General features: G+C 40.0%; 1 protein-coding gene across 7 annotated transcripts in view; it reads left to right on the forward strand.

Moving 5' to 3' along the window:
* Positions 1 to 13,609, forward strand: part of mast2 (microtubule associated serine/threonine kinase 2) — a 136,220-nt gene that overhangs the window by 85,856 nt on the left and 36,755 nt on the right. For 2 of the 7 annotated variants that reach the window (XM_046856548.1, XM_046856703.1), the window contains exon 1: positions 6,280 to 6,549. The exons of the other annotated variants lie outside the window; for them this stretch is intronic. In XM_046856548.1, the coding sequence (XP_046712504.1) occupies positions 6,476 to 6,549 (74 nt within the window). In that variant the 5' untranslated portion in view covers positions 6,280 to 6,475. Of the gene's footprint in view, positions 1 to 6,279; positions 6,550 to 13,609 lie in introns of those variants that run through there. 7 annotated transcript variants of the gene reach the window in all.

The raw sequence follows: 13,609 nt of genomic DNA on the forward strand, positions 1-13,609 counted from the left end.
TATGAAGTATACAAGACCATGATCACGGTGAATTCACCAGCTCGTAGGATTTAATGTACGGCGTCAGAAACGCTTCAGGGTTTAGCAGTGATCACCTCCTGTCTCAGAAGCTGCGAGGAGAACCGACTGTAGCTATTTAACGGCTCGAACACTGTTAGGTATTGGTAGGCAAATTGACTTCAACCAGATTTCTGTTGGAGAATAAACATAGAAAAAAACAATATTGAAATGAAAAACTATATGGACAAAAGATGCGCTTCCTGAGCATCACATTCCACATTTAGTCTCCATGTGGTTATAAGAACCTCCACTCTTCTGGGAAGATGTTTCACTAGATTTCCACTAGAATCATTAACATATAAAAGAAAAAAAAACCTGTAGATTTTGTATGTATGTCTAAAATATGTTTAGATTTTCAACGTTCTATTTGACAGCTCAGTTTGGAGGTTGGTGTGTGGGTGTTTAGTTTAGTGGAGCATCTGCATTTTTGTATCGTCAGGGGGGCTTCCTATCTGTCTGCACAACATCCGGAAAGAGCTCCGGATCCGCTTTCGTCTTCTCACCAGCTTGTACAGAGAAGAGATTTATTCATGAGCTTGTTTCGAATCGCTCTCTGTCTCTGTAGCCTTTATTTCACGCTGCTGGCTTTAAGATCCGAAGCGCATCGTCCACTTTCGAACTTCCACACGCACGTGTTCAACCCATAGAGCTCAATATGCGTTTACACACACTGCACTTGGACACTGACTTTTGTAGTAGATACAGAAACACACTTCAGTGACCAGTGATCCACACACACACACACACACACACACACACACACCCCACACACTTTTATTTATTTTTTGGCCTTCACTTTTTATTTTCTTCTCTTCATGGTGCCACACTTGCTAGAATCTGGCCAACTGCTCAGTTTCGTTGCCACGGCAACAGCAGCCTCCTGCAGCACCTCCTCAGCCCTACAGCTTTCTCCTCCTCTTCCTCTTCTCTCCGCCTGTCGTACGGGGGAGGCACGGAGGAGGCAGTCTGTGCCTCGGGTCCTGCCTCTGCCCCAGCTCTTGGCCTCGGCTCCCCCAACCCCTTCATCTGGAGGTAAGAAGTGAAACCCACTGGTGTGTCTCACACGGCATGGTGATCAGTCTGACACTAACCACCAGATTACTTAATACGATTCAATTTCCCAATGAAACCTGACCTTTTTTTTGTTATCGTCTACTCTCCATAATATACACGAGATTAATGACACTTCATGGACGGATATTTCTCAATCCTCTCCTCCAAACATTTACATTTGGCAGATGTCCTTATCCACTTACAATCGTGCAAAGGTTAAGGGTCTTGCTCAAGGGCCCAGCAGCGGCATCGTGGTGGGGGTGGGATTTGAACCTGTGACCTTCCGATCCAAAGTCCAATGCCTTACCTACTGAGCGCCAACCTACAAACATTTGCACCGATGAGCAGAAACTCGCCAGTGTAATACAGCAGGAAACCGTGCTGCATTTCACATTATCTTTAAAGGAAACTTTGGATATTGTTTTTTTGGGTCTGAATTGAAAACATAAGAAATAGGCAGCAAATACACAAATGATCCTAAAGATGAAAAAAAGGTGATGAAGGCTGAAGCTTCTTGAACTACATTACGCTGATGAACCACTTGCTTTTACACCAGGTTTTCGGATTCCATTTAAACATTTTCCAGCTTTTTTCATTTATATGCAAACTTGGTCGTTTTACGTTTGTATACGCAGGTCTAAGTGTGTGTGTGTGATCTCACTGCTTTTGATGTGATTTCGTTTGCGTGGCGCTCCTGCTGTGTGCCGCCTCAAGGTGACACAGTGCTCTCCACGCTTGGTTGCTTCTACTTCTGTACACACACACACACACACACACACACACACACACACACACACACACACACAGTATATAGTTTACCATGCCTTAGTATACCATCATCCCACCAAAACCTCCTTCAATCCTCACACCACCGTGCATCCATCTCATTACGCCACCTCACACCAAATCCATCTTAATTCCCCCTTTTATATCCAGCCGTGTCCAACATCTCGCCTGCTAGATAATGACGAAGGCTTGAGTGTTATTGGATTTTTCTCACATTTAATGCTTAATTACACAATTGTACATTTTCATAATTCTTTTTTGTACATGCTAGAATGTATTAAAAGAACACTTCAGCATTTCCTCGTTAGCGATTCCAATTCAATTATTCCCGCTGTTCTAATTGAGTGATGAATTCCATTAATAAAGGTCGAAGTATAAGACTGTATGAGACAAATTGCTAAATCATGCTGCAGGTTTATTTATTCATTTATACACATTCATTTAATCAGCGTTGAACTTTTGCTACTGGTAATGAAAACAATGCACAAAAATATTTCCTTATAAACAAATGCCCTTAGGCCTCTATAATCAGTGCGCTTTTAGTAAACAGCTTTTCCGTTCTTATGTTGCGATCGGTTGCACTTAAACTCCGAAACAAAACAAATTTCTGACAAAATTGCCATGTAGGTTGGGATTCCCAGTTCAGGAATTTTTTTTTGCGTAGCTGATTGAAGCAGTTGCACTGTTTGGACACCAGAGGTCGCTGTGCAAAAAGTAAAAAGACATCAAAAACATGATTATTTTCACATGATTATTTGAAGTGACTAAAAGCTCTGGATTTCCTGAACAACAATTCTACAAATTGAAATGTAGAATGTTAAGCTGTTAAACCCCTTGTCTTCTATACAATGATCTACAGCGGTACAGTAGTAGTGCGCAGAAAAAACGCATTTTATCTGATTTGGAGCTTTATTTTTTTCCTCATTAGGTTTCATTATGTTTGAGTAGATCATTTTCCACATGTCAGACAAGTGTAATGTTTTTACAAGCTTTTAGTCTTCTAGGCTCAATAGCAATGCAGTGGAGACTCGATGCAGTTTTTATTTTAATAAAAAAATCTTTTTTTCTTTTTTAATGAAAATGGATGTTAGATTTAGTTGACAAAACCCCACAGCAATTGAAGTCATTTTATAAAAGGTTAGTAAAGACTGAGGGTTTTGGACTTCAAATGTTTCTCATTTTTCTCCCCATAAGCTTCTTTTACCCAGATATAGTAAATAAAATCTATTTTTCAATTGAAGTAGGCATGACCATCAAATGAATATAATGGACACAAGCCAGCTTTTTTTTCTCAGACAGACAGACAGACAGACAGACAGACAGACAGACAGACAGACAGTCAGTCAGTCAGTCAGTCAGTCAGTCAGTCAGTCAGTCAGTCAGTCAGTCAGTCCATAATACAGGTACACAGCAACAAAATGCAGTTAAGCATCTACCAGAAGTGCAAAGACTAGCAATTGTGTAAACTAACAAGTGCAGATAAATATGTAGTATATGTACAGCATGTAATGTAATATGTATGTATGTAAAAATAAATTTCATATATACACACACACACACACACACACACACACACACACACACACACGAGTGTATGTGTGTGTGTACCGTATTTTCCGGACTATTAGCCGCTACTTTTTTCCACGTTTTGAACCCCGTGGCTTAAACAACGAAGCGGCTAATTTATGGATTTTTTCCTGGGTTTTTCCCGGTTTCACAAACTTCAAGCCAAAAAGCTGAACCTCATAACGTTAGACTAATGAAATTTCCGAACGGAAACGAAAAAACGCACCTCACCTGTGTTCTGAGCTGCACGGCATCGGGAGAAAAAATTCAGGCCAATGCCAAAAGATAAACTCCCGAGAGAAATAGTTGTGAAAGGAAGGAGGAAGACAGTGAACAATGACTTTCTTGGTCGGCTACTGTTTAGATACAAGCCGTTGTAGCGCGTTGAGTCTGGGTGAAGGGAGAGCTCGCTAACTCCAGTTGCAACAGAAATGATATAAGCACAGACAGGTTTCCAAAACTTTTTTATTTTAAGGCACAGTATGTGTAGAGAAAGAGAAGTATAAAAAAATTGAGTATGTAATATGTACATTGTGTGTATAATTGTATAGAAGTTAAATACAGTGATCTAGCGGTAGAGTGTAGAGTTCAGTAGTGTGATTGCGGATGGAAAAAATCTGTCCCTGAACCTGCTGGTTCTGGTGTGTAAGTTCCTGTATCTCCTTCTTGATGGAAGGAGGTTTAACAGTTTATGACTGGGATGTGAAGAGTCCTTGATGATGATGTGAGCTCTGCACAGTTGAAGGTGTTCAATGGCAGGTAGTTGGGTGCCAGTGATGCGTTGGGCGATTTTGACCAGCCTTTGCAGGGCTTTACGTTCACACACAGTGGAGCCTCCGTACCATACAGTGATGGAGTTGGTCAGGATGCTCTCAATGATGCAGTGGTAGAAACTCATTAGAATCCCTGGGGACCGATGAGCTTTCATGAGACTCCTCAAGAAGTACAGGCGTTGTTGTGCATTCCTAACCAGAGCTGAAATGTTTTGGTGCCACGACAGATCTTCAGAGATATGAACTCCCAAGAACTTAAAGCTGGAGACCCTCTCTATCTCAGTTCCATTGATGTTGACTGGGCAGTGTCTCCTGCAGTTAGATTTTCGAAAGTCCACGATGAGCTCTTTAGTCTTCGTTGCGTTGAGCGTCAGTTTGTTGATGGTACACCATGCGGTCAGGCTTCGGATCTCTGTATATAGTGGTTTTCCAAATTTTATCACCAAATATAATAGATACAAGCCGTTGCAAACCTATTGAGTATTACAATTACTCTACTGCCATAATGTCCTGAATGTACTCCCACAATTTCCTCTCTTGCCATGCAATGATGCTGGCATTGCATTAAAAGAACAATAAACAAAACACTTTTAATGAAAGTTTTGTGTGAGTAAAGGCTTCAATAGAAACAGCTTTTTATTATTTAATAAAGAATTTATTACTGCTAATATAACAATATTTTATATATATATATATATATATATATATATATATATATATATATATATATATATATATATATATATATATATATATATATATTAGGGATGCACCGAAATGAAAATTCTTGGCCAAAACCGAAAAAGAGGAAAGCAAGGCCGAAAACCGAAACACTGAAATAAATTATGCCAGTTATTATTACCATTGCATTTATGGCTATGACTGTGTACTAACCTTACTAAAATCAAGGCATTTCAAGTTTTGTTTCAAAGAATAAATAAATTACAAATTATGAAAAAATTTATTTATAGCACAATGCACAGGATAAAATAAATTAAAATTAAAACCTAAATGTTTAACTTAAATGCACTCACGTGTACATTAAATAATAATGTACAGGCCCTCTGGCCTGCTGAAAGGTTGTACAATTAAATATGTTATTTCATAAAAACAAAGTGCATTCAGAACAAGTGCAACTGCTTAAAGATACAACAATACAACAATATCACTGGGCAACTTCCTTGCCTTTTTAAAAACGTCCACCAGTGCGCGTGCTCGGAGGGGTTTTGCTTTTCTGTGCCGTATTCCCCTCATATTCAGTATAGCGATCGGGATGTTTGGATTTCAGGTGATAAATTAAACCCGACGTGGAGAAAGTTTTTGCAGACGCACCCCCTTTTGAAATTTCGTCATTAAATGTTTTGCAATTCGCTATCCCTGGGTCTTTCTCAGATATACTGAAACACGTCCACACCGCAGACAAGCACGTGCAGGGCGCGGTTTCTGTTTGCGTCATCACAACAAACTGTTTCGAAAACCGAAAATGCACTTTTGGGCCATTTTCGGCCGAAAATTTTCGGTGGCCGAATATTCGGGGCATCCCTAATAAATATATATATATATATATATATATATATATATATATATATATATATATATATATATATATATATATATATATATATATATATAAAAATTAGATATGATGTTGCATATGTTTTATTACAAGAACATGGATTTCTATGACTTTGCTGAGGTTTCATCATTTGTGTATATTAAGGAAAATGGCACCACATTTTGGTCTCATATTAATAAGAAAGAAGGGTGAATTATTCTTTTTTTTTTTTTTTCCCACACACACACACACACAGAATTTGTCCATAAAATGGTGCCTTAATGTTAAGTTGCACTGAAATCATATGACTGTACTCGGTATGGAGTCGGTACAAGTGTGTTAATTGTAATGAAAACTAGCTTAGAGAGAGAGAGAGAGAGAGAGAGAGAGATGTGTCTATGAGGATGAGGGAGGGAGGGAGCGAGTGTGAGGAAGGCGACTGCAGCTCAGACACTACCTCTAGCAGCGTCACAGGTTGTAGGCAGTCGCACCAACATTCTGACAGCTGGGGACGCAAACTCTCTCTCTCTCTCTCACTCACACACACACACACACCCACACACACACACACACACACACACACATTCGTTTAGCATGGCTGTCGTTCATCCACTCGTTGCTTTATGGCAGTTGGTGGGTTTGGGTTGTGCGTGACAGCGGTGATCGTGAAAGAGCCTGGATCATGTCTGACTCTTTCTGGACTGTGATTTCGAATTTTTCTCTGCCTGAGAGAAGCATGCTGCGTCGATCTAAGAGGTACATCTCTCTCTCTCTCTCTCTCTCTCTCTCTCTCTCTCTCTCTCTCTCTCTCATATTTATGCTTTTCCTCAGAGATCCATTTAGTCTGTTTACCTCTCAGTCCAATTTAAATGGTCACATGAGCATTAGTGGAAAGCGTTGTTGTTTGTTTGTAACCTCCATTTCTCCTCTAGTTTGTGCGTTTTGAAGGTCACGAGTTCCTCCCTGCTCTCTCTTTCTCTCTCTCTCTCTCTACGAGCTGCATGCATCTTGTGCTTGTTCTGTTTTAACCTGCCCTGCAATGTTTGCATGCACACACAGGCACATGCCATGGAGTGAGACAAGATTCGCCTTATCTGTGTTTATTTTGTGGAGCAGGTCTTCAGCTCTCCTCCCGTCATTAGTTCCCGAGTTCCCGTTGCGGATCGGCGAGATGTTCCTTCTCGCATAGCAACAGGGCTGAGAGTGGAGCACGACTCCTGCTGCTGCTGCTCGCTCTCTCTCTCTCTCTCTCTCTCTCTCTCTCTCTCTCTCTCTCTCTGCCCTTCCCTTTCCCTCTGTACATATACGCAGGACGACATGAGCAGTAATGCAGGAATAAAAGACATACAGCAAATGTTTTCAATTTCCCTACGAAATACAAACAAAGTTTGATATGAACATACCGATGGTTTGACTCCGATCTCACGATGACGATGGCAATACGACCAAATTGTACAAATATTTTATGTTTTGCGCGGCAGGCAAAAGTAGCAGCGTTATGCTCCACCCTCCAGTCTCCAAACGGCGCCCATTCACGCCACCATCTGCCTAATATTGTTGGTTCCTTTTGCTACTAAAACAGTTCTGAACCTTCAAGCATTAACTTCTGCAGCAATCTGAGCTACAGGAGCTTGCTGTTGGATCGGACCAGCATTCGCTTCACACGTGCATTAATGAGCCTCGACCGCTCATGACCCCGTCGCTGGTTCACCACTGTTCCTTACTTGGACCACTTTTGATAGATTCTGACCACTGCAGACTGTGAACATCCACCAAGCTGCAGTTTTGGAGATGCTCTGACCCAGACGTCTAGACATTTTGGCCCTTGTGAAACTCGCCCATTTTTCCTGCTTCTAACACGTCAACTTTGAGGACACAATGTTCACTTGTTGCTTAACGTATCCATCCACTAACAGGTTCCATGATGAGATAATCAGCGTTACTCACTTCACCGCTCATAATGTGATGCCTGATCGGTGTATATGTAGAAGAGGAGATGCCTTCAGATTATGGGCAGCAAATGACTGCATTTCAGAGCCTACTTTCAAAGTGAATCTGTCCTAGTGAGAACTTGACCTGACTGAGTCTGTTGTACTGATGCTGTTGATATTCAAAATTATTCTGTCTATTTCTGTAGACCAACACGCTCCATGCCTCCAAAGCCCTGATATCTATATAATTATTAGTCTGGAGTGCCGGATTATTTGACTGCTTGTATCTACCCGGAAAATGTAATTGGAAGGTAAAGCTGGTGATTGAGTGTCTGTCCTTTTTTTTTTTTTTTTTTCCTCCTCTCCCCTTCTCCCCTCACTCATCTTATCTGTCAGGTTTTCTGTCTTTCCCTCTCCATCATCATCTGCATATTAAATGTGCCTCTCATTTCTCTCTCTATCCTCATTTCCCACTTATGATGCCATTCATCTCATTTCTTCTCAGTCTCATAATGCACCTTTTTCTCAGTGTCTCTCAGCCCAGCCAAGTTTCTTGGTTCTTCTTAGAAGTAAAAAAAAATTAAATAAATGCAGGTTGGTCTCGAAAGATTTATTGCGATTTAGCAAAAACACCCGGATAGCGACTGTGTGTGCAGATTGATATGAGCGGAGTTCATTAGCAGGAGTCTGTTTTCACAAGAGGGGAATAAACTATTCGCCATGTGTTAACTTTATTAGGACACACATACAACTTAGACGTTCATGCAGATTTCTAATCAGCTTAATCATGTGGAAGCTGCAAAATGCAGATGCAAGTCAAGAGCTTTGGTTAAAGTCCACATAAAACATCCGAATCAATAAAAAAGAAAAAAAAAAGCTAATTTTGTGATTTTGTTTGTGATGTGGTTAATGGTGCCAGATGGGCTGCTGTGATTACATCATAAACTCTCAGGATATTGGTTCACAACGGTCTAGAGTTTACATAGAACGCTGCAACTGCGTGTGTGTGGAAACGTCTCGTTGATGACTGGCCATAGAGCAACCCAAATAATCACTCTTCTCAACCATGCTGAGCTGAAAAGCATCTCGGCACGTGCAGGACACCAAACCTTCAAGTGAAGTCAAGAACAGGAATTCATCTGTAGATATTCAGTACACATTTACGCCTCCACAGCCAAAATAAATCGAATGAAATCTTTCTAAGCATCTCATATAATGCACCCGAAGCTGTGCTTATCAACTAAATGCTTATATTTGAGCTCACAGCATTGACTTCCACATGATTTGGTTTCAGTTTGGCTTTTCTGGGTATTGTTTCAGGTTGTAATCTCAACTCAGTGTTACAATCCTGAATGAACAGCACATGACGGGGTTTCCGCAGGGTCTTAAAAAGTCTGTTCTAGATCGTAAGTCATTTTAAACAGGTACACGTAATGCAACTTCTAATGATCATTGAAATGCTCCCGCAACCCCGTCGAATGTTTCTATTATTTATGTATTTTTGTTTGTTTGTTTCCGTGGAGTGTTAGTTCTTTCTTTCACTAGTCCAAATATGTATCGCTGTCAATCAGCTTTCTGTTATTCCCCTAAATCTTTGTTGGATTGTTCCACAGATGTAAACCGGATTTAATTTTTTTTTTAAAGTGCAAGTTTAGCGATACTTAGCTTGAAGAAAAGGGAGATTAAGGCTCTGGATAAGGGTCGTTGCTAACAACATAATTGTGCGTGGTTTATTATTTTTTTATGTCGTGTTATAGGTCTTAGATTTCATCGTTATTGCTTTTAAAAAGATCTTTAAAAGCCTTAAATTTGACTTTATGAAACCTTCAGAAACCCTGCATTATGAAACCCTGGTTTCAAAAGAGCTTTCTTCCAGTACTTTGTATGTGATGTAATCATTTACACAGTTATTGTTTTGTCTGCACTCTTTATCCCATTGGTTCAAGCAGATCAGCACATCATTTGTGATGTTAGTTTTAGTTATTTGGGAAGTCCAAGTGATGGATCAATACCTGATCCAAATCCTTTAATACAACCCCACACAATGCATACAACACAATATAAAACAGCACATTAAACACACTGTACCTCATGGCATTCTGATCTCGACTCTCCTCCACAGATAGGAGCTGGATAGCATCTGACTCTTTCCCCATGCATTTTATTACCATTGTTTAGGCAAATAAACCCAAAATGACAGTATAAATTTATTATGTGACTCTATGCGTTGACCACCATACATTCATTCAAAATCTTTAAACCAGGAACATTTACAATTATTGACTCAAGGTTGCACATGTTGCATTTCCGGCTTATGTAAAGAAATATCACAGAATATGCCTCATTATTTACACTCACACTTATATAATCTTTATTTTATATTGCGCCTTTAAAAGTTACATTTCGGCACTTTTCAAACCTTAAAAAAAATGGATGCCTTAAAATGTGTATGCACGCGCACACACACACACACACACATACACACAGTGGTGTGAAAAAGTGTTTGCCCCTTCCCGATTTCTTATTCTTTTGTGTGTTTGTCACACTTTAATGTTTCAGATCATCAAACTAATTTAAATATTAGTAAAAGATAACACAAGTGAACACAACATGCAGTTTTAAAATGAAGGTTTTTATTATTGAGGGAAAACACAATCCAAATCTACATGGCCTGGTGTGAAAAAGTATTTGCCCCCACACAAAACTGTAGTTCATCACACCTGAGTTAGATTTTTCTCGCCACACCCAGGCCTGATTACTGCCACACCTGTTCACAATCAAGAAATCTCTTAAATATTCTTGCAAATGTTTTCAAGTAATTAATGGTGTTAATTACTTCAAATTTTACATTTTACATAAATGTACTTAAAGTTTAAATTACAAAAATCATCAGTACACCAAAGGGAACTTTTGCTATGTTTCCACACGGACGGTTTTAATTGCCGGATGTGTGCACCACAGCGGATTTTGGTGTTTGATTTGAGACTTCGCGCATCAGTAAAACAAATGTTTATTGATTAAAAAAAAAAACATTTTGGGGTGGAGTTTATTATATTTTTAATATCTGCGTAAAGAAAGGATGTTGTGAATAAATGTGTGTTGCGCTGAAAGTTTTAATCTCGTCTCTTTTATATTTATTTAATAACTTGGTGGACCGAATGGTGGCATGTCAGAATAGTGAACACTGTAATAGCTCATACACTTTTTCTTTACATGCGGCTTGTTTTTACGTGACTTCCGGGGGGGCTATCATTTGTAACACGAAAACATTTGTGTATCAGGTTTGAAAACCCGTGCTGCTGTGGGTTGAACGGACAAGAATATTTGCACAAATTCTATTCTATGAGAGTAGAAATGGTTTTCCTTTTGTTTCCAGTTGATCATTTCCCCCCTTTCCTCTTTACTAATGTCCCTCATCCGCTAAGCACATGCAGTTCTCTGCATTATTAATGAGCCTGGTGGCGTGTGTGTGTGTGGGTGTGTGTTCTTGTGAACAGAGCACCTGTCTCACACACTCGGTATGATCACTGAGCCCTGACATTATACACACACACACACACACACACACCATCACTGTGAGACACAGACACATGCACAGGAGCTGAGTTTTTAGTGCTGGTTGCCTCTTTGTTTGTCTCTGAAGTGAAATGTAGTGATATTTCTGATCAGTTCAGTGGCTTCAGCTCACAGGGTTTAGTGTTTACTAGTTCTAATGTTCTTCAAAGAGACAGTAATTTAGTGTAGAAGCTTTAAAGGAAAACTGAAGAAGCTTTTTATGGTGCCGTTTGCAACCTTTCGGCTTTTTACAGGATTGACACTCAGCCCGGATTCTTCTTTCATAATTTCTTCCCTCTTTCTCCTTTCATTTCTTTGCTTTCTTTTGCTTTCCATCATTTCTGTCTTTTGGTATTTTTTTCTCTCTCCTTCTCTTTTCCTGCCTTTTCTTTTCTTTTTATTCTTTCCTCTACCATTCCTTTTAATATTTTCTTTGATCCATTCATTTTTCGATCATCCTTCATTCTTTCTTCCTTTCTGATCTTCTCTCTGTCCTTCCTATATCTCTCAATCCTTCCTCTTCTCCTTCCTTTCTCTGTTCCTTCTTTCTTCCTTTCTTCCTTCCTTTGATCCATCCATTTTCAATCGTCCATTCCTCCTTCCTTCCTTTCTAAATCTCAATACTTTGTCTAGTTATTCTTTCCTTTCTTCCTTCCTTCAATCGTCCATATTCTATCTTCCTTCCTTTCCATCCTTCCTATATCTCTCAATACTTCTTTCCCTCTTTCTCTTCTTTCTTTTGTTCATCCTTCCTTCCTTCGTTATCTATTCATCCATTTATCCATCTATACATACATACTCTAACCTGATGCTTTATGTCAGTAATTTAGTTTGTGTTTTATGAGTAATGGATCAGGTGACCTGCTGCTTCTCTTTTTTTTATTACTGAAGGAAATTGTGAATGTATTTATAAGTGCTTACAGGAGAGATTTCCAAAATCGCTGAGTATGTGCTTTGTTCTCCTCCCTCTTCTAACAGTGCTGGATTTCTCTCTTCCAATTACTCACTTTTTCAGCTTCCATCATTGAGCACAGCCACTTATCCTGCAGGAGGTTTCGGTTTCCAGTGTCAGTCGATCTTTGATTGCATGTGACTTGTCGTGCTGCGAGGTGCGTTTTTGATGATCAGATTACCCTTCTGTCCTCCCATCGTCTGTCCAAAAGGAAATTGCTGTCCTTCAGAACGGGGAAAACTCGCCTAAACAAAGATGCTTTGTGGCGCCTGATGCTGGTCAAATGTCGTATAGAGAGATATAGTGTACACACAACGCACAGCGTACGCCAACCTGAATCACACGCGTCGCTCGTCTTTTACGACCTGTGTTTTTTAAATATCTGCAGGTGAGTATTTAAGTCACAGGCACCCTGAGATGTTTTCTTTTTTGTTCAGAAAACGGAGCAGGAAGAAAGCAGCAGGCTTTTTTTTTTTTTTAAAGTGAGCCGACTGAATCGCGTGAAGACGAACCAGCAGGTGCTTCTGCATAATTGCAGTGTTCAGTGTTAATGAGCTCGTCTTGTCGGTTAGCCACAATTATGCTGTTCAGCTTTTTGACATTTGGTAAACGTGAGCCTCGGGCCACAAATTATTCTGTTTGCTCAAAATATGAAGAGCGTAATCATGGATCGGACGACAAACATAAATGACAATTAAGTGACTTTTTTCCCAGTGCGCTGGAACATGCTGTCAGGACTTGATGTCATCCTCTCTGTGTGTGTGTGTGTGTGTGTGTGTGTGTGTGTGTGTGTGTGTGTGTGTGTGTGTGTGTGTGAGACCATATGTTAATATGCAATACTATATTCTTTATACGGATTTAATGGATTCCTCTCTGTACACATGACAGCAGTGAACATATGGCTTTATAACGTCCTCGTCGTGTCACAGGGGACTTTGTGTCTCGCATCTGAGCTCGTGCCCGTGTTCTTATTCTCCGTGTTCCAGATACACAGCTTCTCAGATACACAGCTTCTCAGATATTCAGTCGTATACTGCTTTGTGCTGAGAATATATTAATGGAGCTCAAAATGAGAACCAGGTGTGTGTATGTGTGTATATATGTATATGAGTCTGTATTAAACTGTTTGGGCAGGTAATGCTCAATCCAGGGTGAGAGAAAAACGAGGGATGGATAAGGAAGGGAGGAATGGAGGGAGGAGGTGAAGAAGAGTTTAATGGAGGGATAGGGATGGATTGATGGGGAGAGAGAAAAGTATCGATGGCTGGATGAATGAATGAATAAAGGGATGGATGGATAGGGAAAGAGGAATAGTAAGAGGGATGGATAGGATGGAGGGATAGGGATGGATAGATGATAGGAAGGGAGAAAAGGATTG

Source organism: Silurus meridionalis, chromosome 1 (genome assembly GCF_014805685.1).
Source record: "Silurus meridionalis isolate SWU-2019-XX chromosome 1, ASM1480568v1, whole genome shotgun sequence".
Classification (NCBI taxonomy): domain Eukaryota; kingdom Metazoa; phylum Chordata; class Actinopteri; order Siluriformes; family Siluridae; genus Silurus; species Silurus meridionalis.